This window comes from Falco biarmicus, chromosome 15 (assembly GCF_023638135.1).
Source record: "Falco biarmicus isolate bFalBia1 chromosome 15, bFalBia1.pri, whole genome shotgun sequence".
NCBI classification, from domain to species: Eukaryota; Metazoa; Chordata; class Aves; order Falconiformes; family Falconidae; genus Falco; species Falco biarmicus.
In genome coordinates, this window is record NC_079302.1 from 23,682,358 (window position 1) to 23,706,698 (window position 24,341).

A 24,341-nucleotide genomic window follows, 5' to 3' on the forward strand; every position below is an offset into this window, starting at 1 on the left:
CCGGCAGCGGCTGGAATGCGGGATAATTAACCAGCCGCGGCTCCGCGCATCTCATTTTCCTGCCTGGTAACAAATACCGAGCGCAGTAATTCACCCGACTGGAAATAAAATTTAAAATAAAGAAAAAAAACCCCAACCAAAGAACCCCCAGCACCCCCCCTCCTCCTTGCCCACTCCCCCCTCGCTTACATTGGGCTTGCGGGGCGGCTGCCGGTGGCGGCGGTTGGGCCGGGGCCGGGCCTTGGTGCAGTGCTCCAGCCGCTGGCCGGCGGTCGGCAGGTCCATGAGCGCGGGCGCGGCGGGCGGCGGGCGGCTCGCAGGCTCCGCATCCTTTGTGCGGGCAGGGCGTGCCGGCGGCGCGGCGAGGCTGAGTGACGGCGGCGCCCGGTGCGCCCGCAGCCCGCTCGCCTCCCGGCCCGCCGGCTCCAGCTCCGAGACACCTACCGGGGGCGAGAGGGCCCCGCTTGGCACCCAGCCTCCCACAGCATCGCCCACGCTCGGCGGGGAGCACCCACAGGGGGTGCGGGGGTGGGGCTGCGGGGGTGTGTGTGTGCTGTGGTCCCCCGAGTAGATGCTGGGGGCGGAGGGGCAGGATGCTCCGGCAGGGACCGAGCAGACCCCCACAGCAAGCTCTCAGACCTGTGGCAAGTAGCAACTGGCCGGCACAAGCGCTGCCGGTGCTGGTTCGGCAAGCGGCACCCACAAGTGCACCCCATTTTGCTCTGCAGGCAGCTGGATGGGGTCAGGGTGCTGCTGGGCTCAGTGACTCAAGGGATCAGGATGCTGCTGGGCTGGGGGACACCAGGGGTCAGGGTGCTGCTGGGTTTGGGGACTCAAGGGATCAGGGTGCTGCTGGGCTCAGGGACACCAGGGGTCAGGGTGCTGCTGGGCTGGGGAACACCAGGGGTCAGGGTGCTGCTGGGCTGGGGGACACCAGGGGTCAGGGTGCTGCTGAGTTTCAGGGTGCTGCTGGGCCTGGGGACTCCAGGGGTCCCCTGGGGACACCTGGGTGCCAGGCACTCGGGTGTAGTGCAAGCTCTACTTCAGCCAAAGCCAAGTATGCATCACAGCCAAAGCCCCATAAAGCAGAAGTCACCCATCAGCTGCTCATTGCCTTTGCCCCCTCTGGATCCTGCCCCCTCCCTGGGCACACAGGGCTCTGTGGGGCAACATCAGCAGTAGGAACAGCCCTGGGCAATGTCTCCTTCCCCTCTGTGCCAGGCTCCCAGGGGTGCTGGGCAGGTCAGTGATGCCCATACCCAGGGTGGTCCCTGGGATGGCAGGAGGAGATGCTGTGGCATCTGCAGTCACAGACTGCACCTGTCTGGCTCCCACCCCTGCCTGGCTGTGTGGAGAGGGAGCTCAGGGCATCTACCCCCCTGCCCATGGGCACTGAGCCAGCTGCACCCCCAAAACCAGCACAAGAGCAAGCTCACAGCAAGCTTTGCCTGTGGACCCACACCACAGCACCAGGAGAGGCTCTCCAAAGGGGCCAGATCCTTGCCAGGTGCTGCCTGCAGCCTGTAACGTCATCACAGAGAGCTCTGCCCATCAGGCTGCTGCGAGTCCCTCTGCCATGCCCTGGTGGAGGTGGCATGGCACACACTGAGCCACAGCAAAGGGAAAGCCATGCGGTGACCTTACTTCTCACAGTTGGCGTGGGCCGAATGCTCCTGAAATTCTTATTTTTCCTCCGCAGGGCCATCTTGTACTGCAGGGAGAGAGGGACGGCGGTGGCTTTGGCATTGACAAGCTGGCTGTGGTGAGCAGCATCCTGCCAGTGTCAGCCAGGCTTTGCCCGGTGATGGGTGCAATGCCTCCATCACCCCCAGGGCTGCACCCCCTCATCTTGGTCTGGCACCAAAACCACCCACGATGCCAGATCGGATGCTTCCCCAGCCAGGACCTCACACTGTGCTCGATCCCAGGTCCTGAAGCCACAGCCAATGGAAGGGGCTGTGTGTGGCTGGGACCAGCCCAGGCCACCACAAGGACACGCTGTCGGTGCTGGCAGGGCAGGCAGCATGGCCAGGCAGCCTAGCAGTCCCATTTCCCAGCACTAATTGCCTTAGTGCTGCGCTGGGTGGGTGCTGAGGGTGCGTGCACCCGGAGAGGCTGAAGCATTAAGCCTGGCATCATCTGGTAAGGCGGATGAAAGGTGGTTATAGCGTGGGCATCACGCAGCGGCAGTGGGGTCAGACCCTACCTCCTCCGCGGCGAGGTCCGGAGGATTCCTGCCCCTCGCTGGTGCAGCGGCATCATCCTCAGCCAGCTCCGGCAGCAGCGCCGGGAGGTCGAGCCCCTGCCTGGGGAGGCTCTCCACCTAAAACCATTAGGAAATGCTTAAATTATCCCAGGGACTGAAGTGCGCCCGGCTGCCCTGCACGCTCTGTGCTGCTCCGCTCCCTGCCCGTGGCTGGGATTTGTGAGCGGATTTAGGGCTGATTAGCTGGTGACTGGCCCCAGCGCAGCTGCCCTGTGCCGCCCCGGTGCACGAGCAGCCGGTGCCCGGCTTCACCCCGGCACCCTCCACCACGCTGCGCTCCTGGCCTTCACTCAGGATTGTTAATGCTGCTGTGACTGCACCAGGAGAGGATTACCTGGGAGGAAAACCAGCCTGGGTGGGAATTGTCCTGCTTCCCAGATAGCAAATCTGTAGTCATCGCGTTTGCTGGTGCCTGGGCAATGCTGAGGTACCCAAATCCCCATCTGCACCCCAGCCCCACATCCCCATCCCACATCCATGTTCTGCAGGTGCTGGCAGCCCCCAGCACTCACCAGTTTGCACTGGGCAATGGTTAGGTCTCCCAGCACGACATCCACGATGCAGTCAGCCATGGCAGCTGTGACGGACAACTTGATTTCGCTGGGAGTGGAGAGATGGGCATCAGGGCCAGCACCTACAGCCCCTGCAAGCCACGGGGCCAGCCCCCCCAAGGAGACCCTTGCTGGGGAGATGGATGCTCAGCTGTGGCACCCAGAGGGGCACCCAGGACATGCCCTGGGCTCCGGCTCACTGGGGGCATGCTGCCGGCGCGGGAACGGGAGCAGGTGCTGGCTGGGATGGAGGATGCTGAGCACATTCCCCCATTGATGGTTGGGGCTCCCTTCTGCCAGCCACAGGAGCATGCCTGCAGGAACATCACCCCACAGGACATCCCAGCTCCCTAGGGACACATCCAAACTGGATCCGAGTGGGAAGCAAAGCCACAGCTGAGAAAACACTGCAACAGGATCTAGAACACCACTGCCACCACCGTGTGGGGAGGGGAGTAGTTGGTAGGGAGCCCCCCAAATCCTTCTCTGGCCCCATGGGCAAGAGCCAGCTGTGGAGCAGGGAGGAAAAATGGCACGTCACCCACTTCAGCTTGCTGAAGACATCAGTGACCATCTGGTCCAGGACAGTGCTGAGGTTGAGGTGGTCCTGGAGGTGAATCCGCTCGGACATGGCATTGACCAGCTGGTCCCTCACCCCGCTCTTCTGCACCACAGCTGGGCACAGGCTGTGCGCTGTGTCCAGCACTGCCTGCATGATCGCCTGAAGTTTGGGGGGGAGAGGGGAGTTTTCCATGTCTTTTCTATCAGGATACATATGGTTTCCAGGAGACACCATGTCCCTTATCCTTGGGCTGAGGCTACTGAGCATCCCATGCTGCTGACAGCTCCCCACTCCCCCCTGGCAGATCCCCCTGGGTGCCCACCTGGATTTCCCGGCTGCAGGTCTGCAATGCTTCCTCTGTGAGACACTCCAGCTTGTGCTGCAGCTTGCCATTCTGGTATGGGGTGTTTCCTGCTTCGTACAAGAGGGGCAGGATCTGCCATGGGAAGAGAGAAGGTGTGGATCATCCCATGGCGCCTCATGCTTGCCTTCCATCCTTCAATGTGCAGCCTGCATCCATGGCTGCCCCATGGAAGAGTGTCCTGGTTTTGGCTGCAAGAGCATTGCCTGCATCAGCTGGGGAGACTCAGTGACCTCCTGCCTTTGCCAGGCCAGGGTTGGGTATCCTCGCCCCTTGTGGTCCCTGTGTCCCCCAACCAGACCCTCAGCTGCTCCCCACCATCCACTGACCCTCCTTCCCCTGCTGCTGCCCACATCAGGGAAGATCCTTTCCCACTCCTTCACCACCTTTCCACCATCAGCACTGTCCTATTAAATCCTATATCCACCAGATTAAGTACCCAGTGGGCTGCCAAGAGAGCTGGGAAAAAGGAAAAGGAGGTGGTTTGAAAAGAAGTAGAGGAGGAGGAGGAAGAGGTGTGATGGGGAGAGGGAAGTGAGACCAGGATCAAATCAGGGCTGACAGCGTGGGGAGCTGCCCAGCCAGCACGCTGGCCTTCGTCAAGGGCTGGTGGAGCATCCTCATCGCTGGGATGAACCCAGCCAGGGTGGGATGTGGGTGCCCCAGGGAGGGACCCCTGGGGGATGTAGGGGGTGTTTCTCACCACTGTGGGTATCGGTGGGTTGCAGGATCTGCCCAGAGCTGGAGCACCCACCTCTCCCAAGGAGGGGTGCACGGGCAGGGGGTGCCCTCGCTGAAGAGGGGGTGTGCTTGCAACCCCCACTTCCCAGAGGATGTGCATACAATGGTGTGCCTCTGGGGCGAGGGGATTAAGAACATTTTGGGCCTGGTTCAAGAAGGGGATTCAGAAATTTGCAGCTGTTCTTTAACGTTCTGCAAGTGCTCAGCGATGTGCATCTGTTGCATTGATGATCCTTGTGTTCCCTGACTGTCAGTTATTATGTCATTAACTAATCGATAACCTGCTTCGATCCCGAACTGAAGCCAGGGAAGCTGAAGGGTTTCCCGGTGCGGTGGACTCACGCTGATGGAGAGGTTGGCATTCCTGATGGCCTCCTCCGCACAGAGGATGTCTGCCTCCGCCTCCCTGCCTGGGCAGGCGCTGAGGATGTCGACATGCTTCTGCACGCTCAGGCAGATCTCATTCACCATCTGGAGCGCAGAGAGGCTGTGTCATGTGTCGGTGCCGGAGCAGCACTGCCAGTTCCCCTCCTTGCTGTGACTTTCCCGGAGAAGGATGTGCCAGACCTGCCTGATGGGGCGGGGGGCACACAGGCAGGATACTGCCCCTCAGAGCATCCCTGCCTAATTACCAGGGGTGCCACATGGCAGGGATTTGCTTGAGAGCATGCACAGGGCACTGGGAACATGCTGCATGGGGTAGCTTAGCAGTGAGATATCCCAGCATTGCATGTGCATGAAACACATGGGTGCAACCAGGAGGGTTCCTTGGGGACATTCTTTCTGCCTGGCCCCACTCATCTCCCTGGACTGCTCTGCCCTCCACTCAGAAAAGGTGGAAAGGCCTTTGTGCTGCTTGCAAGAGCTTACAGGAGCTAGCCAGGGTTGTTTGGGGCAGGGGAGGGCAGCCCCACGCAGCAATTTGGCCGGCAAACCTGTTCAGAAGAGGTGGTGAGGATGCCCTGCTGCAGCCGGAAGGTCTGCGTGGGCAGCGTGCGCCGCAGCTGGTTCCTCGTTAGGCAGGACTGGAGCTGTAGCAGGCAAGAGGCCGTGAGCAGCCAGTGTCGGTGGCACCCAACCCCGTGCCCCCCAGCCCGTGGCCCCCCCACCTTGTGCACCGCCTCCTCCGTTTTCTCAGGGTTGCTGCGGTATGCCTGCACCACATCGCTCATCGGCAAAGGCATCGACTTGAGGGTGTAATTCCTGCCAGGCAGCACAGGGGTGAGCAGGTGCTGCGGGACCCCCCTCAGCCTTGCGGGGGGTCATCCCCACCATGCACTTCCCCGCAGACATAACCAGCCCAGAGCCCACCCACCAGCAGCCTGGGCATTGCTGCAGGGTCCAGCCCAGGAGGTGGGGACGGCCAGAGCCTGGCCCCGACCGGGCGGCAGCAACCACCCAGCCAGGCTCTCCCTCTGCCCCGCAGAGAAGCAACAGGGCCAAACCCCGGAGCTGCTGGTGTGCTTGGCTGGTGGGCAGCCTCTACCCATCGTTCACGGGCAGGGAGCAGCAGAGCATCACATCTCCACCAACAGCAGGTCCGCCCGTGCTCGCTGGGGACAGCCTGGGGTGACATGGGCTGTGCCAGCTTGGGATGCAGAGCCCAGGGGAGACCCTGAGGTCTGTAATGAAGGTGCCACCACCAAACAGGTGGTAGGTTGCTTTGCTGGCTGCAGAGGCCGAGCAGTGGACCAGCTGTATGCAACTGCGTGATGCACTTGCTGCTTCAAGGGGACAAGAGGCCCTGGGGATGGTGACATACTGGTGCCAGAGGCTCTTTTGCATGGTTGTACCAAGCCAGAAGGACCAAGCTGCTCCCTCCTTACCTCTCCAAAGCCTGAGCCACCTCCAGGAGCCCGTGGGCAGTTGTGTTGTTCCTGTCCCAAACCACAGTCCTGCAAAGTAAAGGACACGAGTGAGCCCTGCCTGCACCCACATCACCCCAAAGTTGGTGCTCACCCACTGGGTGCCAGAAGGAATGAGCCCAAGGCTGACCCCAGGTACCAGAAAGCCTAGAAATGGGGTTAAAAATCTGAATCTCAGTATTCAAAATGTAAACTTGGACTTTGCAAGGAGCTGTAAAGCATGTGGGTGCCTGGAGGGAGTGAAGGGCAGGGAGGACACAGCCAGGCCCCATCCTGCTGGCAAGGGCAGATGTCCCCCAGAGGAACAGCTCTGGCTGGGAGAACCTTCCCCATCCCCTGTAGACACCCCTGCCTTGCATTTGAGAGCATGATGTGGTAAAAAAATGGCATTTTAGGAACTGATGCCAGTGCATGGGTGAGGGCAGTGACTGCAAGGGCCTGGCTGCAGCACCACGGGCTGTGCAGGAGCCTGGCAAAGAGCTGGCAAGTGCCAGGGCTGAGCTGCTCCTCTCTTGCTCTTCACACGTCCCCTGCCAGCACTGCCAGATGACTGCCATGAGAGGAAGACACGGCCACAGCATCTGACTATGCACCAGGAATGGTCCAGGGCCACATCTGTGGTCACCAGGGGCCGTGATAAGCCCCCTCCAATGGCATCAGCACCACAACCAGAACCACCATCCCAGGGACACCCGGCACGAGGTGGGAAGGGCACCCACAGAGCAATGTGCTGCTACCTGAGCTTCGTGTTGATCTGCAGGGCCTTGGCTAGCATCTTGGCCCCCGTGTCCCCCATGGCGTTGCCACTGATGTCCAGAGCAATGAGGCTGGTGTTACTGCCCAGGGCACTCAGCAGGACGTTGGTTCCCAGCTTGAGGCGTGATTCGGCCACAGACAGGGACTGGAGAGGCTAGAAAGGGGACAAGGAGGGGGAGAGGTGGCCAGGACACACGTCAAGACGTGTGTCACCCTTGCTGACACAGCCTCCATCCCTGTCCAGTGGCCACTGGGCTGGCAGTTCTGTGGGCACCTGGTGCCGGTTTAGGAGAGCCCAAGTCACGCCGAACCCCAAGAAACAGGAGGGCGACGGGTGCTTTAGCAACACCCTGGATTTAGCTCAGATGCCTGGCAGCAGTGAGGAGAAAAGAGGTTTTTTTGGAAAGCTGGGCTCCAGCCAGGTTACACCAAGCCTGTCCTCCATGTCTTCAGCCAGACACAGCCTCCCGCTTTCCCAGTGGAACGGGAACAGCTCTCTGTCTGAGCTTCTGCTTCAGATGGAGGAAAATAAGAGCAGGAGGATTTGAATGGTGGGGGGAGGGGGGGAAGTTTGCTCCCAGCCTGTGCTGGAAGGGATCTGGATGGGACCCTGGCACGGTGGTGGCGGAGGGTGACCAAAAGCATGAGTGGGGTGTCTGAAGACAACCCAGACTTACGCAGTCATCCTCCTGGGTGAGCTGGACAATGCGGTGCAGGACATCCAACAGCCCCTCTCTGCGGGAGAGGGGAGAGGCAGGGGGTTACACGTGCACCCCCCGAGGCCATGGGGCAGCCAGCAGAGCTCTGTCCTCCCTCCCTCTCTTGCCTGAGGCTGTGACCTAGCCCTGCAGTGCCTGCGGTCCCATAGGAACTGTGCCAGGAGCAGGTGATGTCCCCCCACGGTCCCAGGCTCCCTGCTGGGCAGGAGCGGGCAGGACGGGCAGGCAATCCCAGGCATTCCCAACCAGCCCACAGGCTTTCAATGGCAAGAGAGGGTTGAGGTGGTTGCATGGTGCCAGCATGGCTCCTGGCCTGGCTGCTCTGGCTTTGCACTTACTTGGATTTGATGTTGAAGTTCTTCCCCAGAGAGATGTGCCTAATGGACTTGCTTCTGCCGATGGAAAGCACCAGCGTCACCATGTCAGGGTCAAAGCCTGCAAGAGATGGGAGACACTCACAGGGGTGCTCCAAGCAGTCCACAGAGGTGGCACCTAGGTGGTATCTCACAGAAGACCTGAAAAACCACCAAGCTGCCAGCGTGGCATGCTGGAGAGATGCCCAGGGAAACTCCTGAGCATCTTCCTGCTCTTCATGGCTCCCCCCAGAAGATCGAAGACCTGTGCAGAGCTGGGGTCCCTAGGAGTGACTCCAGGGAAGGAGCACCTGCTCTGGGGCCCCCTGCTCTGCCAAGGCTGTGCTGAGCCATGGGGAGCACTTACGGAGCTAGAGACGGCGCTTGCTTTCTGCCATCCTGCAGGAATGTGCCCTCCATCACCCACCCACCACCCGGACAGCGTGGGAGAGCTTCTCACAGCTTGCCTGCAGCTGCCTCCACTCCCATCTTCACAGCTGCAGCATCCTCAGGGAAATTTGGCAAGCAAAGGTGACATCCTTCCTACGGGGCAGGGATGTGGGCAAGGATCTGCTCACCCAGCTGCTCCGCCAGCCAGGACCAAGAGGCACCGAGACCCACCTACAGGACTGTCCCTCCTGTGTGGAGCTGCTCTGCTGGGAAAGCCAGAGCCAAAAGCATTTTTCAGCAAAGGCTGGCAAAAATTTTGGATGAGACCATGAGCTTTTGGAGCATCGGTGGCTTGAACAGTTTTTTGAAGGACTCCAAACCACATCAGCTTTCCCAGAGCCATCTGGCTGTCAAGGAGCTGCATGGTCTGCTGGGAGATCTTAGCAAGGCTGCTTAAGGTCTGGAGCCTTTTAGGTGAAATTCAGAGCTGGCAGAGGTGATGTTTGTGATAATTAGGATTGCTCGTCCATGGCTTCAGAGGCCATGGAAGGACAAGTCTAGCAGCAGAAGCTGCAAACTCTTGTAGAGAGGTGGGAAGAGTTTCAGCCCAGGGAGACCTTTTCACTGCTTCAAACCCTGAGCTAGCAACTTGAGACCGCCTCAAATTCAGTGAGCCGAAGAGGCTTGCACCACAAAAGATGCGAAATGAGAATTTTTGGCAACTCCCAAGGCTGGAGAGGATGAAGAAGTCACCCCACACCCTGTGCCAGAGAAGCTTTCTCTGAACAAGGGGAGAGGCAAGGGCCATCGCCGCTGCCTACCGTGGGATGTAATGCTGGAAGGTGATGGAAGAGGTCTGGCACACTGGGAAGGACATCAGTAGATGGAGAAGAGCACTTGGAACGACTGCCTACCTTGGGGAAGGTGGGGTGGGGGTGGGGGTGGTTTTCAGGGGTAAAAAGCCATAAAAGCCTAATAAGGTGGTAATTTCTCAGGCAGGGATCCAGTGGTGACCACTGTGTGCCTCCAGCCTACAAGACAGCCTGCAGTGCTGCAGCTGCTGCAGGACTTTCACAGGTGGCGAGTGCAGTTCAGTGTTCCTTTAGCCAGCGCAGGCAGGGGCGACAGACCCTGCCCATCTCCCTGCGGGCTCCCCCACCCTCACCAGGTGCCGAGGCTGAGCCAGCCTCTGCCAAAGAGGCCACAGTGTCTGGCCTTCTCCCAGGTGGGGAAAAAGCAACCTACCGTTGTCAGACAAGTCCAGGTCACTGATGGAACTAGCATCAGGGATGAGATCCTGGATGACTTGGGCCCCCGCTGATCTCAACTTGGAAGAAACAGCAAGACATCAGTTCAAGGGGAGGCACTGAGCCCTGCGAACAAGATCCTGCTGTCAGGAATGTCACCCCAGCCCCACGGCAGACAGGGCATGGACCTTCCCCGCACAGAGAGCGAGCCTCCTCCACTGTTTCAATGGGACCCCCTGGCTGGCCTGACGGCACCCATGGGTGCTGGCCCCTCACCTCGCAGTTGCTAAGATCCAGGTGCAGGTCACTGATGTGGCTGTTGTCTGCCAGCCCCTGCAACAATGCCCTGAAAAAGTCACCAAAGCCACCCATCGATGTGAGCAACGGGAGCACCAGCACCCACCATGGAGCACCCCACAACAGTTCAGGGAGCGTGAGCGGGGTGCTGGAGAAGACATGCTTCCCAGAGCTCTGCTTCTCACAGCTCCATCCATCCTACCCGCCAGCCCTTTCAACATGCAAAGCACTGAGCGAGGTCCCCCCCTAGACCATGCTCACCCCAAATCCATTCCTCTCGGTAGACTCACAGCCCCCCCCTCACCTTACAGCATCTGCTGGCAGCTTGGTACCTGCCAGGGAGACGTGGCTGAGGGCACAGGCCTGCCCAAAAAACTCCTTGATGTCAGGGGAGATGGTTTTCACCCTCCTGAAAAGGATGGGCACAACATGGCATCATTTGCCCCCCAGCTGGGTGCTGCACTCCCCTCCCCACTGTCCTGGGGCCTTACTTGTGGGAGTACACATTTTTGGAGAGATCCAGATGAACGAGGCTGGTGTGGCACCCATGGACCAGGGCTCCAAAGATCTGCCAGGGTGGGAACATGAGCCATGTTCAAGGAGGACTCAGCTGGTGCTGCAGCCCCTTGCACAGCTCAGGGAGGGATGGGAGATGGGACGGGACAAGCTATGAGGGGTACTAAGGGGGGGTGTGCCCCATGCTGGGGTTCCCTTCTTCCTCCTGCTGAACCCCGAGCTCCCCACCCACCCACGGCAGTGGGCACAGAGCGGGACGACGCTGGGCTGGCTGCCCGCTGCCCCACACGCCCTGTCCCCGCGGCCCCGTGCCAGTGGGATGGGTGGCAGCACCCCCCAGCAGCGCAGCACAGTTTCAGGAGGGGGCTGGGGCAGGGACTCCTGGCCACGACCCCTCGCACGGTTACTCACAGCATCCAAAGGGCAGTCCGTGCCGGCCAGGCTGAGGTGGCAGAGTGAGCGGCACCGGCGGAGGAGGCTCTGCAGGTTCTGTCAGCAGAGGGGGCTCAGTGGCTTTGCACAGGACCCCGACCCCCTGCCAGCACCCTGCAACCCAAAAATCCCAGCTCCAGCCCCCCTCCTCCCTCCTGCTGAGCACAGGGATGAATCCTGCACAGAAGGACCCAGCCCCATGCTGCTCACTCCTGGGATAAATCCTTGCTCCAGGTGGCATCTCGCACCCTCCTGCAAGGAGATGCAGGGGGACGTCCCCAGTGCATCCCTCAGCTGCTCCCAGGTAGGCAGGGAGGTGCTGCAGCTGTGACTTCCCTGTCCCTGGGTGCTGCAAGGCAGGGCGCAGACCCCAGGAGGCTGAAGCCATCCAAACCACACTGGGGACAGAGCCCAGGTAGTGTCACCGCATCACAGCCTGGGCACTCACACTGATGTCGCCGCCAGCCAGGGTGCCAGGGTTTCCAGAAAGATCCAAGTGCCGGAGGGAGGAGCCAATGGCTTTGTTATCTGTGAGAGCCCTGCATAACGTGCTTATACCTGCCCCAGGAGAGAGGAGGATGTCTGCAGGTCCCCTGTACTGGAGGGAACCATGGGGCAGACAAAGGGACACTTTCCTACAGCTGGGGCAGCAGGACACCCTATCCTTGAAGATGCCCTTTCCAGGGTGTCCCTGCAACCCCTCCAGCCACCCCTTTGGTGCCAGCCTGGCCCCGAGTGCTGCCGTGCCCAGCCTCCCAGCGGCACCTGGGCAGGGAGCGGGATGCTGGGCTGTACCTCTGGCAGTGAGCGTCGTCCTGGCCAAGCTGAGGCTCTGCAGACCCTTGGGACTCTTCTTCACGTACTGGCTGAAGGCAATGATCCCTGATGAAAGAGCAGAGAGCCCTGAGGGACCGTGCTAGTGCAGCTTGGTGTCCATCCCACCCCGAGTTCCAGTCCCTGGTGGGGGACAGCTGCCAGTGGGATCTGGAGTTGAACATCAGTTCTCATGGACGTAAACTCATCCCGGCTCAGAGGTTGGGTACCTCTGTCTTCCAGCTGGTTGCCAGCAAGGTTGATAGTGTGCAAGACAGAGTCGGGGTGGTTGCTGAGTGCCTGGGCCATCCTCTGTGCAAAGTCACTGTGGGAAGAAGGGTCACTCATTGAGCAAGGTATGGCCACGTCCAGAAGATGTGGCCACCAACCCTGTAGCCTTACAGGGAAGTGCCACCAGCTCCTGCCTGCTGAACGAGTTGAGCTGGCTCCATCTGAGGAGGCAGCAGGAGAAAGCAGAGCATCTCCAAGGGTGGGATGCTTGGGTTGAACAAGGTTTTGCAGGCTGTAGGGGGTCTCTGCTCCCAGTGGAGCATGCTGTGGCTGGGACGAGGCACCAACACTCCCCTGACACTTGGGTGCATGGACTCCCCTCGCTCCATGCACGAGGGGACCACCACCAGGCTGCTGAGACCCTGCTCATAACCATGCCAGCACCCTGCAACAACTTTGCTTACGCTTTCACCCCGCTGTTTTCCAGCACCAGCTCCTCCAGCGTCACTGATTTGCTGAGCATGTAGAGCAGCTGCTCCGAAATTTCTTGGTTCTGGCAGGGGAGAAGAAAGCCCTTCTGGAAACCTGGCCACCTCCGGCGCACCCGGTGCTGCAGCACTGGCACTCACCAGCCTGAAGTCCTTGCAGGAGACCTTGGTGAACCACAGGTTGAAGGACAGCGCAGCGACACTCAGCGCCACATCTCTGCAGGGTGACAAGGATGACAGCATCAGGAGCCAGGCTGAGCCAAACCTGGTCCTAAACGGGTGCCCCAAGACACCCAACCCTGGGGTGCCCCAAGAGTGTTCAGTGAAGCAGGAATGGGGTCCCTGAGTTTAAGGCAGCCCACACGGGGCTCAGCTTTCCCAGATTATTCCCTCAGGGAAAATAAAATTAATGTAAATATTTGCATGCTTCTGTCAAAACCTCTGGTGGTTTTTTTTCTTTTTAATTCTGAGCTCTCACGTAAAGAACAGCACAGGTTTCGCTTGAGTGGGAACACATTTCTTTTTGACTTCTGGGTCCAAAGACATTTCAAAAGCTGTCTCCTTTTTGGCCAACTGCACACAGATCCTCTGTTCCCCAGAAGGCTCAGCCCAGAACTCTGACTTGCTATGCCCCAGCGCAGTGGCTGCCTTCCCCAAGCCAAGCCCTTGCTCCACCTTCCTTGGGATGGAGACACGGCTGAGCCCCACTGGGAGAGCTCTGGGCACAGCCTGAGCCGGCGGCACTGCTGTGGGGTTACAACAGATGTCTGGGGGGCTGGGAGGAGCAGCGTCAAGTTTGGGGGAGGCAAGTGGCACCAGCTGCTTTGCATAGGGAAACACCTGACAGCCACGAGCTGCAAGAAGCTGCCGTGATGTTTGGTCCTCACGCCTGTAAGCAGCCCACAGGCTGGGTGAAGTGTTAAAAACAAACGGGGAAGCTGCCCGGCCTCCCGGGGCCGTTGTCCCATGGGATGGGGCTCGTGGTGTCTGGTGCGGGGGAGCATCAGCCTGCAGATGTGGCATCCGTGGAGCATGTAAAGCAATAAAAGCTTCTAACACGAGCAGAGGAGTGTGTTGGGCCATCCCTGCATCTACAGCAGGCAGGATGAGGACGAGTGCTCAAGCAGCAGAGGGCACTGAAGGCAGCATGGCTGGCAGACTGACCGGCTCTCCAGGTGGCTGAAGTCCAGCAGGTTGAACTCACGGCAGTCCTGGCTGTGGTAGATGTTGTCCACATCCTGCCCGGATAGATGGACACATAGATCAGGCTCAGTGACTGGTCTTGGGGAGGGCTCGGGTGCTCAGTGCTGCTGGAGGGAATTGAGCCCTTGGAGACCCTCCCTGGGGAGCTCCTTGCCCAAACCCTCCCCTGATGCTGTGGCTGACCGGGCACATGTCCCACGTTGGTGGGACAGCTCGGTGGGTCCTGCAGCACTTCTGCAGGGACTGGCCAGAAGAAGGCAACACACCCCCAGGGTGAGGACAATGAGGGTGTGGGAGAGGTGGGCTGGAGTCAGTCCCAGAGGCAGGGGGGGACAGCTGGTCCTGCTGTGGCTGGGTCCCAGCCAGCTTCTCCTCTGCTAGGGACATCCAGCAAGGTCCCAGATTTCCTAGGGTTCTCCTTACATGACAGTCTTGGAACAGCATCTCATCCCCTCTTGTACTTTGATTCCACCCCAGCAAGGAGCAGGAGGTATTCAAGCCAGGCAAAACTGCAGTTCCCAGCTCTGGGATGTCCCTGGTCACTGGGGTGTCCCAGCCCCGGCAGCCCCACAGGGCTGCTGCCTGCAGCAGAGGCACCCACGAGCATCCCACTTCCCTGCCCACCAAGTGGCACACGGCAGCTGCCACTCCTTGGTGGGACAGGCCAGCTTACCCACTGGATCTCCTCACGGAAGGCGAAGCCGTTGTAGTCACATAAAGCAGCGTAGGTCTCCGAAAACCCCCCTATGAAGAGAAGGCAGCCTTGCTGGCAGGCCTGCCACAGGAACAGAGCGGAGAGCTTTGGGGAGGGCAGGAGGCAGGAGAGGGGCAGCGGGGGCTCAGAAGGGGTGGCAAGGGTTCTCCCTGCCCTCCTCAAAGGGGCCAGAGTGTCCTGCGGGGTTTACTGCCAGCCGAAATGATGGCGCAACTCAGGGGGCTGCGGCTTGCTTTGCTTGATCCGTATGGATACAAGGCAAGGGGCACTGCTGTGATGATAATGGAGGTATCCTACTTCAGACCAGGCTATGGGAAAAGCCCCGGCTCTGCAGCGATGCCACGTGACGGGGGTGGAAGCTGCGTGTCCTCACAGGTGGAACTGAGCATCCTTGCCCCACAGCTGTCTTGTTCCTTTCTGAGGAACTGCGGCCCCTCAGACCTGCTCCTGCCCCGTGGGATGGGGTGGGCTGGCGGAGAGCAGTCCCCTCCTAGCAGGGCTCCTTCTGCCCCAAGCCACCATGGGTGCCCTGCCAGCAGGGGTGGGGGCTGTCACATCAATGGGTGTTGGGCTGTGATGGTCCCCAGGGTGCTCCAGCCCTCCTGGAGATAATGTGCCTGGGGAAGATGTGTGTGGGGAAAAAAGGGCTTACCGCAGGGCCCAGGGCTGCTCTGCAGCATCTCCTCCAGCGAGTCCGTGATCTGCCGGATCCTCTCGTACAAGTTGGGCGGGGAGTTCCTGAGCAGCGTCCTGGGGAAGGACCAGAGGGGTGTGGCAGTAAGCCAGGAGAGCAGCATCTCCATCACTTTATGCTTAGTTACCACCCTTGTGCATAGGGTGGCCGGCAGCATCCCTCCCGATGTGATCGGGGAGCCACGTCTGGCCTCCATCACTGTGAGTTTCTGCTGTGAAAAGGTGCTATTGTGAACCCACCCCAAATTTGTGGTTTTTCTGAGCAGACGTTGATCCAATGCCTACACAACTATCCCTGAGGAGCAGCAGACCCTTACCCAGGAGATGAGTCTGGAAAGACCTTCTTAAGTGACATGGTGACATGGATGACAACTTGCTCCAAATCATCAAAGGACATGAACCGGAAGGCGTAAGATGCTGCATCTGTTTCTATGACAACCTGCATGGTCCAAAGAATAGGAGATGCCTGAATGAGCTGGCAGCACACAGCGTCCCCAAGCCCCCAGACACAACGGTGACAGCCATCGGCTCCTCACTGCAAACACCCAGCCGCTGCCTATAAACCCAGCTGGAGCACTGTGAGCACAGGGAAGGCTGCAAGCACCAGGAATAGGATAGATATTGTAGGATAAAATACAAGAAAGAGATCCTAACGTGCCAGAATAAGGCATAAACCTCCCCCAAAATTCAAGCTAAGCTGATGCAAAAGCAGCCCAAGGCAGTGGCATGAGAACAGCCTTGACTCTGCCTGCAGCAGCCACAGCTGCAGGACAGAGGTTTCCTCCCTGAATTTCTCTAATCGGGTTTTAAGGCTTTTTTAGCTTTCAGTTCCTAGCAGGAAAAAAAAAAAAAAAAAGAAAAATCCCATGGCAACACGCTCCCTAATTTAATTACATGCTGATTGAGGCGTGGGATCGGGATGACAATTATCTGCTGGCATGGCTGCAGCAGGCAGCGCGGCTGGGCTGCCTGCACCCTGCCTGCCGGCCAGCAACCCTGGGCCTCCCACAGCCCCCCCAGGGGTCTCACCACCCCCGCCACCCTGGGCTCCCAACCCCAGCACCCCCTGCTCTGCCCAGCCCCTTTTTGTTCCTCTCCCAGGGCTCAGCCACGCAGAGCCTGCTGAGCAGCAGAATCCCTGTTTAGAGGCTGGGGCCATCATCACTGATGATGCTTTAATGAGCAAAAGCCAAGCTAGAAGTTAACGAGGACTGCGGCGCTGCTCCAGCCCACGCATCCAAGCCAGGGCATCCCGATCCGCCCCTCTCCTCCACAGCTCCTACCTGCCGCACGTGCCCTGCGCGCAATGCCCCTCTCTAAGAGGATTATCAGGGTTTAAAACACCCTCTTGCTAAATTTGGCTTTGCCTCCGTAAGCCAGCAAGCGTTTGTCACCTTGTCCCTGCTGAGCAGGAGGTGCCACAGCTAGGCACTGCCTGTGGCTGCTGCAGGGGAAGAGGCACAGGCACCCACGCTCAGCCCCAGCACCCCTGGGTGCCTGCCTGCACCTCCAGCCCTGAGGGTGATACCCCAGGCGTAACAGGATTTCTTTATGGGTGACAAAGGGATTGACAGCCTGTGGAACTCTCACAGGTCATCACTGGTGGCCCTCAGCATGCAACGGAGGGGCAGGACAGCCCCAGCTCCCATGGTGGGCTCCAGGCCAGCGTTTGCTACAGGGGGATGTGGGCACAGGGTGGGGTGGTGGGTGCCCGGGCTGGGTTTGCCACGGGTGTTGGTGCCACTCACCAAGCTGGGCTCTCGCACTGTCATCTCCCTCACCTCCAGGAAGCTGAAGGTGCTGTGAATCTGTGCGTGAGAGGAGCAGGATCAGCCCCAGTGCTGATGGAGAAGCAGGACCCAAAGGTGCCCCCGGCTTCCACCCTTCCCCATACCCCAGGTGGTGCCCAGCCATGCCCCCAGCCTTCACCAGCCCCTGACTCACCCTCCTCCCCATCCTGCTCCTGGGGACTTCCCAGACCCGGTGGTCCAGGTGCCCCAGGCAGCTGAGCGATGCTCTCCTAGGAGCCACAGGGCTCTACCCTGGCACAAGGTCCCTGGCACTTACCCTCACCGGCAGCATCACCAGCAGCACATAGGCTCGCCAGGGCGTCAGCACCTAGGCAGGGGGGGACATTGGCGTGACAAGGGACTGTGGTGACATGGCAGCCACCCGTGTCCCCTGCTGCGGCCATGAAATGGCTGCCTGGGGAAACTGGGAAAGCAGGAACCCAGCCAGACTCTGCACGTACCAAGATATAGTCATCATACTTGGATTTCACCTGCAGCTGGATGCTCATCACCAGGAGAACCTTCTTTGTCCCCAGGAAGGTGGTGATGCTCTCTGAAAAGACCAATGTCTGTGTGAAGTGAGGTGGCTAAAGCCACCCCGGTCTTCTCCTGCATGCCCTGCTGCCCTTGGGAACTCATTCCCCTACGCCCCCGCCTGAACCAACTCCTCTCCACCCACACCTGACAGGCAGCCCCTGGTTGCTCTCTCAGTTAAGCCACGTGCTTCTTCACCAGCCTTGGGTCTTATTTGCTGCTCAGGTGATAAACCCACCTTCCCATTGGCTTCAGCTTCAGCCAAGCACAGGCCTTTGGGGTTGCTCGTTTATGCTGCACATGTGCCTCGCTTGCCGGGAGCTGGTGCTGAGTGACAAGAGGGTCCTGGTTTCTCTTCCTTCATTCCCAAATTTACCACTGAGGAGCAGCTCAGCACCCAAGTCCTTCCTCCCCACAGTGCAGCCAAGGATGTATTCTGCTTTTGCAGTTTTTTGGGAACTCTCCTGGCCATCACCTGCACAGATGATTGTGTGTGCCCACCTCCCCATGTTTGCAAACCAGTCACTTGTGGACCAGCACAAGCATCGCTCCTGCCTGCTGCCTCCTGCCTTGCGCATCACCTCCCCACCTCTCCCGATTCACGTCTCTCCCTCAGAGAAACGGACCAGAACCACAGCTGTCCCTTGCCACGCAAAGCCAACCAGGTTTTTATACCACCACCGAGCCCTGCTGGTCCAGTGGCTTGAGCCACGTGTCCCCAGGGACCCACCCTGGTAGAGCTGAGACCTGGGACCACAGGGGCACAGTGACCTGGCTCCTTCCCACCCCACTGCAAGCCCCATGGGGCTTGTGAGGCTGCAGGACCCCAAGACCTTTGTGGCCTTTTGCTTTTTCAATCAAATGAGGGAAGGCTGGGAGCAGCAGTGCTTCACACATCCCCCATGCTGCTGGGAAGCCAGGCCAGGGCTGTGGGCTGTGACTCACTGGGAGGCTGCTGGGGACCCTCAGCTGGCCGGGGGACCCCAAACCCATGGGACTGAGCAGCACCATGCTGCACCCACCAACCAGGCAGCTCAAGCTGTGCAGAAGCACGTCCTTGAGGAGCCAGGCTGTTATCTGGGGATGCTTTTGGCCCAAGCACCATCCTTAAGCATGTGAGTTCTGGGGGCAAGAGTGGCCCTCGTAGCCCAGAACCTGCTTGGATCCCTGAACTGCAGCTGCTGAGGGACCCGAAAGCACCTCTGGCAACCCCGGCATGGCAAACCAGGGCCAAGCAGGCCCCACGCTAGCACTTTCTGTATGGCACTGGTACCACGGCAGCACGGCGGTGGGCGATGCTTACCTTGCAGCTCAGTGGGAATCCCTCCGGGGGCTGCAGCCATGGTTGGAACCACGGGGTCACCTGCCTGGGGATGCAGGTGTCAGGGAAGCATCCCTGGGCACCGCGGGGAAAGGCACCGCGCTGGGAGGAAGCGCTGAGCTTACCAACTGGCAGCGCCGCTGCCTCGGTGCCTCCTCCCCTTCCCGGCACTCGGTGCCTCTTCCTGCCCTGTCAGGCAAGATTTACCGCCTGAGCAAGAGAAGTGAAATGAAAGTGACGGTGCCTACGGCCCACCAGCCCTGCCAGGAGGAGAGGGCATCGCTGCCCAGCCCTTCTCCTCCTCCACAGCTTCCCCTGGGTGAGCCGGGCACCCCACCGGTGCCTCCCAGCCAGGAGCAGCAGCATCTCCCCGTGGCTCCAGCCTTCCAGGGTTGAGTGCCCACGACCTCTCCCTGTCCTGCAGCCCTGCCGAGATGGTCTGTGGGGAGCTATTTCTGCCTGAAGATGGCTGGTGAGCATGAAAAGGGCAGCTCTACCCTTCCCAGTGCTGGGAGGCCAGTCAAGCCCTGTCACCTTGCCCTGGACATCTGCAAGGGGAGCTAATGAGGATGGGTGCTGGTGCTACAGGCAGGGCTCCTCCAGAACAGAAATGCCCCAGTGACAAAACTGTTGCCCCCAAGGAAGGGCGAGAGGCAAAGAGAGGCCAGGTGGCCTCCTTGGAGCAACAGGAGTGAGCACATCAACCGCTCTGCTCCTCAGGGAAGGCTCTGGGCCAGGCAAAAAGCCAGAGATGCTCCAGGATGGAGCAAAAAGCTGTCCTGTGCCCTGTGCAGTGCTGGAGGAATTCCCTGGACTCAATATTTCTCCATCTTGGCTCAGCTGGCCCTCCCAGAGACTCAGGAGAAGGTGCCAAGGGAGCCACCAGAGCAGCTGGCAGCCTGGGTCCCCGTGACCAGCATCAGCTGGGACAGAGAGTGCCAGCTTGTCCCCCTAAACTGACCTTTTTTCACGACCCCCCAAGCTCCAGGCTGCCCGAGCCGCAATCTGCCAGCCAAGGGCTGCCAGATGAGTCTTCCCAGATGTGGAGTAACTCAGGAGAAGGTGATCCCTGGAAAGGCTGTGTGATGTTGCTGCACGCATCTGGGGCCACAGCGCTTCTGAAACCACCTTCGCCGTGAAAGTGAAGGCAGGAGCCACCTCCCTGCAGGGCCAGCGTCTCCACAGAGCCCAACCACAGCACAGCAGCGGGGAGCTGGCTGGGGAGAACGTGGCTCAGGGCAAGGACCAGCCTCTGCCAAGGCACCTCCTCGAGCCTCCTGAGCTACGTCAGAGGTAGATGAGCACCAGGAAGAGGAAGGGCACAGGATGTGCGCCACCTGCGTGCCACCCAACAGCGACAGCGTCCGCCAGTGACAGTCGTGGCTGGATCTATGGCTTTTCCAGGATGCCAAGAGACCAGCCTACTGGCATCTGAACTCTGAAAGGGCACCAGATCCCAGCTTTGTCACACAAGGATATTCAGGATGTGGAGAGAGCAGCTGCCCCACTGCACCCATCAGAAGATGGCTTCTATTGAAGCTTAGAAGCACAGAGGAGCTCCAGGCAAGCTGCATCCCAGGCTCATTGCCCAGAACACTGGGTCCCACATACAGGAACAGGCTGAGCACCAGTGCAGCAGAACATCTGCGCCAGGCGTGGGGCAGAGGAAGGCATCCACGTGCCAAGCATTCCCTGCTGCTGTGCAAGCCCAGGCATGTCAGGATGTCCAGAGCAACCCACCTCTTCTGCCTTCCCCCTGCAGAGGACATGGGCTGGGCATTTTCAGCTCCATCCTAGAGTACCGGGACCTTCCCAGAAGGAGGTCCTGGTGCTCCTCTCCATCCCTAGATCACCCTGGGGAGGTGAAGCACTTACCATGCTCTGGGGGTAACAGTAGGAGCTCTTTACCCTGGCTCCAGAACACCACTTCACCCTTTCCTCTGCCCACAGCCCCCCGCAGCCCAGACCTCCCATGCTGTGCTGACATGGGCACCCAGGTGCCATCCCAGTGACCACGTCCTGTGTGCTCTCATACTGACAGCTTCTCCCATGGCTCACGACCACTACAGACTCACCTACCACCAGAGACCACCATCACCTGAGCAGCGTTGGGTGGTGGTCACCTCTGGGTCCAACCTTCTTCTCTGCACTGGGCTAGTTAGGCTGCTCGGGGCCATGCCCAACTGAGACCAGAACATCTCCAAGGATGGAGACCCCATAACATCTCTGGCCACCTTTTCCAATGTTTCACCACACTTACAGTCAGAAAGGTTTTCCTTAATTCCAGATGGAGTTTCCTCTGCTCCGGTTTGTCTCCATTGTCTCCTGCCCTCTTGCTGCAACACCTCCTGAAAGGGTTTGGCTCAATCTTCTCCGCACTCACCCACCAGCTATTTGCAGGCAGCACTAAGGTCCTCCTCAGTTTCTCTCCTCCAGGCTGGTCACACTGGTGTCCCATGGCCTCTCCTTGTCCACCTTGTGCTGTGGTGGGAGCTGCCCTGGGGGCCTCTGCCCAATTCACGCTGGTTCCTTGCAATGGGGAGCTGAGATGGGACTGGTTGGCCCTACAAGTGATCCCTGAGGAACAGGAACAACCAGCACCAGTTAGATGTGCTGCTGACCACACTGAACATGGTGGCCCAGTCAACTTCCGATGCACCCAATAATCCTCTTCTCCAGCCCCTATGCCTTCAATTCTGCTGTAAGGAGGCTGCAGGAGACCATGTCAAAAGCCTTACTGAAGCCCAAATGGACATTCACTGCTCTTCCCTTGCCCTCACAGCCAGCCACCTCTGTGGAGAATGCAACGGGGTAGATCCCCAGAGCTTCCTTCTTACCCTTCTTAAAGACGGGTGGGCCATTTGTCTTCTTCCAGGTGTCACAAATGTCCCTGGATCACCAGGACCTTTCAAAGATGACCAAGTGCAGTGACATCGGCTGGTTTCCTCAGCACCTGCCGATGTCTCCCTCAGACTCCACCACTAGGTTTGGACCCTGGGAGGTGTGAAGACAGACCTCACCAGCCAAACTCAAGGCAAGGGCAGCACCAAACACCTTGCTCTTTGCCATGTCCTTTGCCACCAAGCCCTCTGCTCCATTACGGAGCAGGCCTGCATTCTTCCAGAGCCTTCCTGCTGCTGCTGAAGCTCTTCTTAATACAGAAGCTGTTCTGTCCTTCACATGCTCCTCCAAGTCCAACTCCAGCTGAGCGCTGGCTCTCCCAACTCCATCCCTGCACACTGAAGCGATGTCTGCTCCTTCAGGGCAGCCCGTCTCTGCTTCCACTCTCTGCATGCTTCCTTTTCCCTTTCCTGCTTGCCCACGCTGGCTGCCCACCACACCTGCCTGACCTCCCGCTGAAGACCTCCTTGGATTTTGCAGAGCTCCGGCCCATGTTTCAGTCTGCTCCTAAAGGCATGCTCAGACCAGCAAACCCACCGCAGCTCTTGTCCTGTGCCCACCACCACAGTTCAGGATAGCGTGGGACAGCCAAGTCCACAAGCCTGCGGTCACGCCAGCACCGGTTTGGATTCTGCCCACCTTCCATGAGCCTTGCAGGAGTGAGGCAGCTTGGGAAACATGGACCGCTCTGTAAGGGTGTCCCTGTGTCCCCATGTCCCTGTGTCCCCCAGCTCTTAAGAGGCTCTGCCAACAGCTGCCACCCTGCCCTAGTCTCCCTGAGCTGTCCCCCAATGTCATCTTCTCACCTGCTACAATGATGTGAAGACAAAAGAGTAGAAAGACATCATTAATTTTTCCACCAGGGAGGCAGAAGCGAGCATGCCACGGTTTGCATCAACAAAGCCTCATTCTTGGCACCCTTGGCTAGAGAAGTGGGCTCGGACCCGCCCTTAGGAGTGCAGAAGGGGTTGGTCCCACAAAGCTGGGGAGTCCTCAGCCTCTGGAAGCCAAGAGCTGGCTGCAGCAGTCGCGTGGAGCCAGTCTCAGCCCCTCTCCGTCCTGATGCCATTCTCCAGCATGTCCCCAGGACAGCAGCCCAAGTGGCTGGCTGAGGCAGCGATGCTCCTCGGTCCATACGAGCCCTGGCTTTTCACTCATGACCCAGGACGCAGCTTTCCTACTGCTGGTACCAGCACTGGGGTTGAGCCGAGTCGTTCTGTCCACGTTCAGGCCCGAGGGAGATGCCCTGGATGCACGCCCTCAGGAGCAGGCTGGGATGTTGCTCTGCATCTCTCCAGAGAAGCTCCAAGGGCAGCCCAGATGCCTGCAAGAGGCACCCGAGCAGGGACACCTGCCCAAGGCAGAGCCGCAGCCCACACAGAGCAAAACCCGGCTGCCCAATGGGACTATTGACAGAGCAAGCACAGAGAAACCGGGTCAGCAGAGCAAAGCAGCATGCCTGGCTGAGGGAGAACGGAGGATGGCTGCAGGATGACTGCCCCCATCCCCACTAAACCCTCACTTGGGTCTCTGGAGAAAGTTCAAATAGCAGTCCCCAGTAAAATGATGCTTAGAAATCATTCCCTCAGACGAGCACAAGAGAAGCCTCCACCTTTGGAGACCAGCCTCGCCTCCCCAGGCCTGCTGCACCACCAGCGGATCAAAGACTACAAACATTCTTGGGCTTCTGAGTACACAAGGTCCTTGTCCAACCAAGAAAGCACTCGAGGATTTATCAGCTTCTGCAGCCAGACCTGGTCCTTTCGTGCCAGAGCAGCCCTCACACTCACCTCTCCCCTCCCCGAAACAAGACTCCACCTGGCTCAGGACTGCAGGCATCGGCCCCTGGGCAGCTTCTCCCACCATCCTTCAGGACCAGAGATAACAGTCACTACACGTTTGTTGACTAGTTAAGTCTAGCAGCTCTTGTGCTTTTTAAGATTTTCTTTTAAAAAAGTATTGTGCAATTTGCATCAACTCCCATTCTGAAGGCAGCAGCACGAGGGGTACTACCCTTAACTTACACAGTGCACAGCCACCCGACTGCTTAACTCTCAGTTGGCTCTTTAAGCTACTTTCACAGGTTAACTAAGAAAAGATACACCACAGAAACTCAGTACCTACGTATCAGCCCCATTTTCCAAAATGAAACAGAAATAGCATTCCTGCTATCTAAACCATCAGCTACAGTCATTTAAACTCAACAGCCAAACACACAAAAGCAACAACTACTCCCACATGCCTTTAGCTCAAGGTGTAACACCACATCCTCAGCCTGGCACATCTTAACGTTGCCTCTCCGCTACACACTCCTCCGTGCAGCCCCCGCTGAGTGAGCGGCTTAGACCCCTGCCACACAATGGAAGGCGACGGGGACCACGCACAGGCTTCACTGCAGTAGTAACACTTACACATGCAGTCACCTGCGGCCAGCACCGGGCAGCACACCCACATTTCGTGTCAGACAACCTTGCATTCGGCATAGGGCAGAGGGAACATGCACAGCATCCTTCTCGGAGGAGCAGCTTTACGGGCTGGGGATCACTGCCAGCTCACACCATCAATATACACAAAGAAAGCAGCCAGTGAGCACACA

The 24,341-nt window shown here is 59.1% G+C and overlaps 1 protein-coding gene across 5 annotated transcripts in view; it reads right to left on the reverse strand.

Annotated features, from left to right (window-relative positions):
* Positions 1 to 18,992, reverse strand: part of CARMIL2 (capping protein regulator and myosin 1 linker 2) — a 24,861-nt gene extending 5,869 nt beyond the window's left edge. For 3 of the 5 annotated variants that reach the window (XM_056360676.1, XM_056360675.1, XM_056360674.1), the window contains exons 1-30: positions 18,827 to 18,992; positions 17,451 to 17,542; positions 17,267 to 17,317; positions 16,948 to 17,007; positions 15,517 to 15,638; positions 15,159 to 15,256; positions 14,465 to 14,535; positions 13,753 to 13,826; positions 12,730 to 12,805; positions 12,565 to 12,653; positions 12,100 to 12,194; positions 11,505 to 11,938; positions 11,036 to 11,113; positions 10,600 to 10,676; positions 10,413 to 10,517; positions 10,088 to 10,157; positions 9,810 to 9,891; positions 8,160 to 8,256; positions 7,780 to 7,837; positions 7,084 to 7,256; positions 6,308 to 6,376; positions 5,591 to 5,684; positions 5,417 to 5,512; positions 4,824 to 4,952; positions 3,702 to 3,815; positions 3,363 to 3,538; positions 2,779 to 2,866; positions 2,207 to 2,323; positions 1,645 to 1,711; positions 190 to 440 (exon numbers count right to left, since the gene is read on the reverse strand). In XM_056360676.1, coding sequence (XP_056216651.1) covers positions 190 to 440; positions 1,645 to 1,711; positions 2,207 to 2,323; positions 2,779 to 2,866; positions 3,363 to 3,538; positions 3,702 to 3,815; positions 4,824 to 4,952; positions 5,417 to 5,512; positions 5,591 to 5,684; positions 6,308 to 6,376; positions 7,084 to 7,256; positions 7,780 to 7,837; positions 8,160 to 8,256; positions 9,810 to 9,891; positions 10,088 to 10,157; positions 10,413 to 10,517; positions 10,600 to 10,676; positions 11,036 to 11,113; positions 11,505 to 11,938; positions 12,100 to 12,194; positions 12,565 to 12,653; positions 12,730 to 12,805; positions 13,753 to 13,826; positions 14,465 to 14,535; positions 15,159 to 15,256; positions 15,517 to 15,638; positions 16,948 to 17,007; positions 17,267 to 17,317; positions 17,451 to 17,542; positions 18,827 to 18,866 — 3,243 coding nt within the window. In that variant the 5' untranslated portion in view covers positions 18,867 to 18,992. The remainder of the gene's footprint in view (positions 1 to 189; positions 441 to 1,644; positions 1,712 to 2,206; positions 2,324 to 2,778; positions 2,867 to 3,362; positions 3,539 to 3,701; positions 3,816 to 4,823; positions 4,953 to 5,416; positions 5,513 to 5,590; positions 5,685 to 6,307; positions 6,377 to 7,083; positions 7,257 to 7,779; positions 7,838 to 8,159; positions 8,257 to 9,809; positions 9,892 to 10,087; positions 10,158 to 10,412; positions 10,518 to 10,599; positions 10,677 to 11,035; positions 11,114 to 11,504; positions 11,939 to 12,099; positions 12,195 to 12,564; positions 12,654 to 12,729; positions 12,806 to 13,752; positions 13,827 to 14,464; positions 14,536 to 15,158; positions 15,257 to 15,516; positions 15,639 to 16,947; positions 17,008 to 17,266; positions 17,318 to 17,450; positions 17,543 to 18,826) is intronic. The other 2 variants (XM_056360678.1, XM_056360677.1) reach the window with 1 other exon arrangement.
* Between the last annotated feature and the right edge of the window lie 5,349 nt (positions 18,993 to 24,341).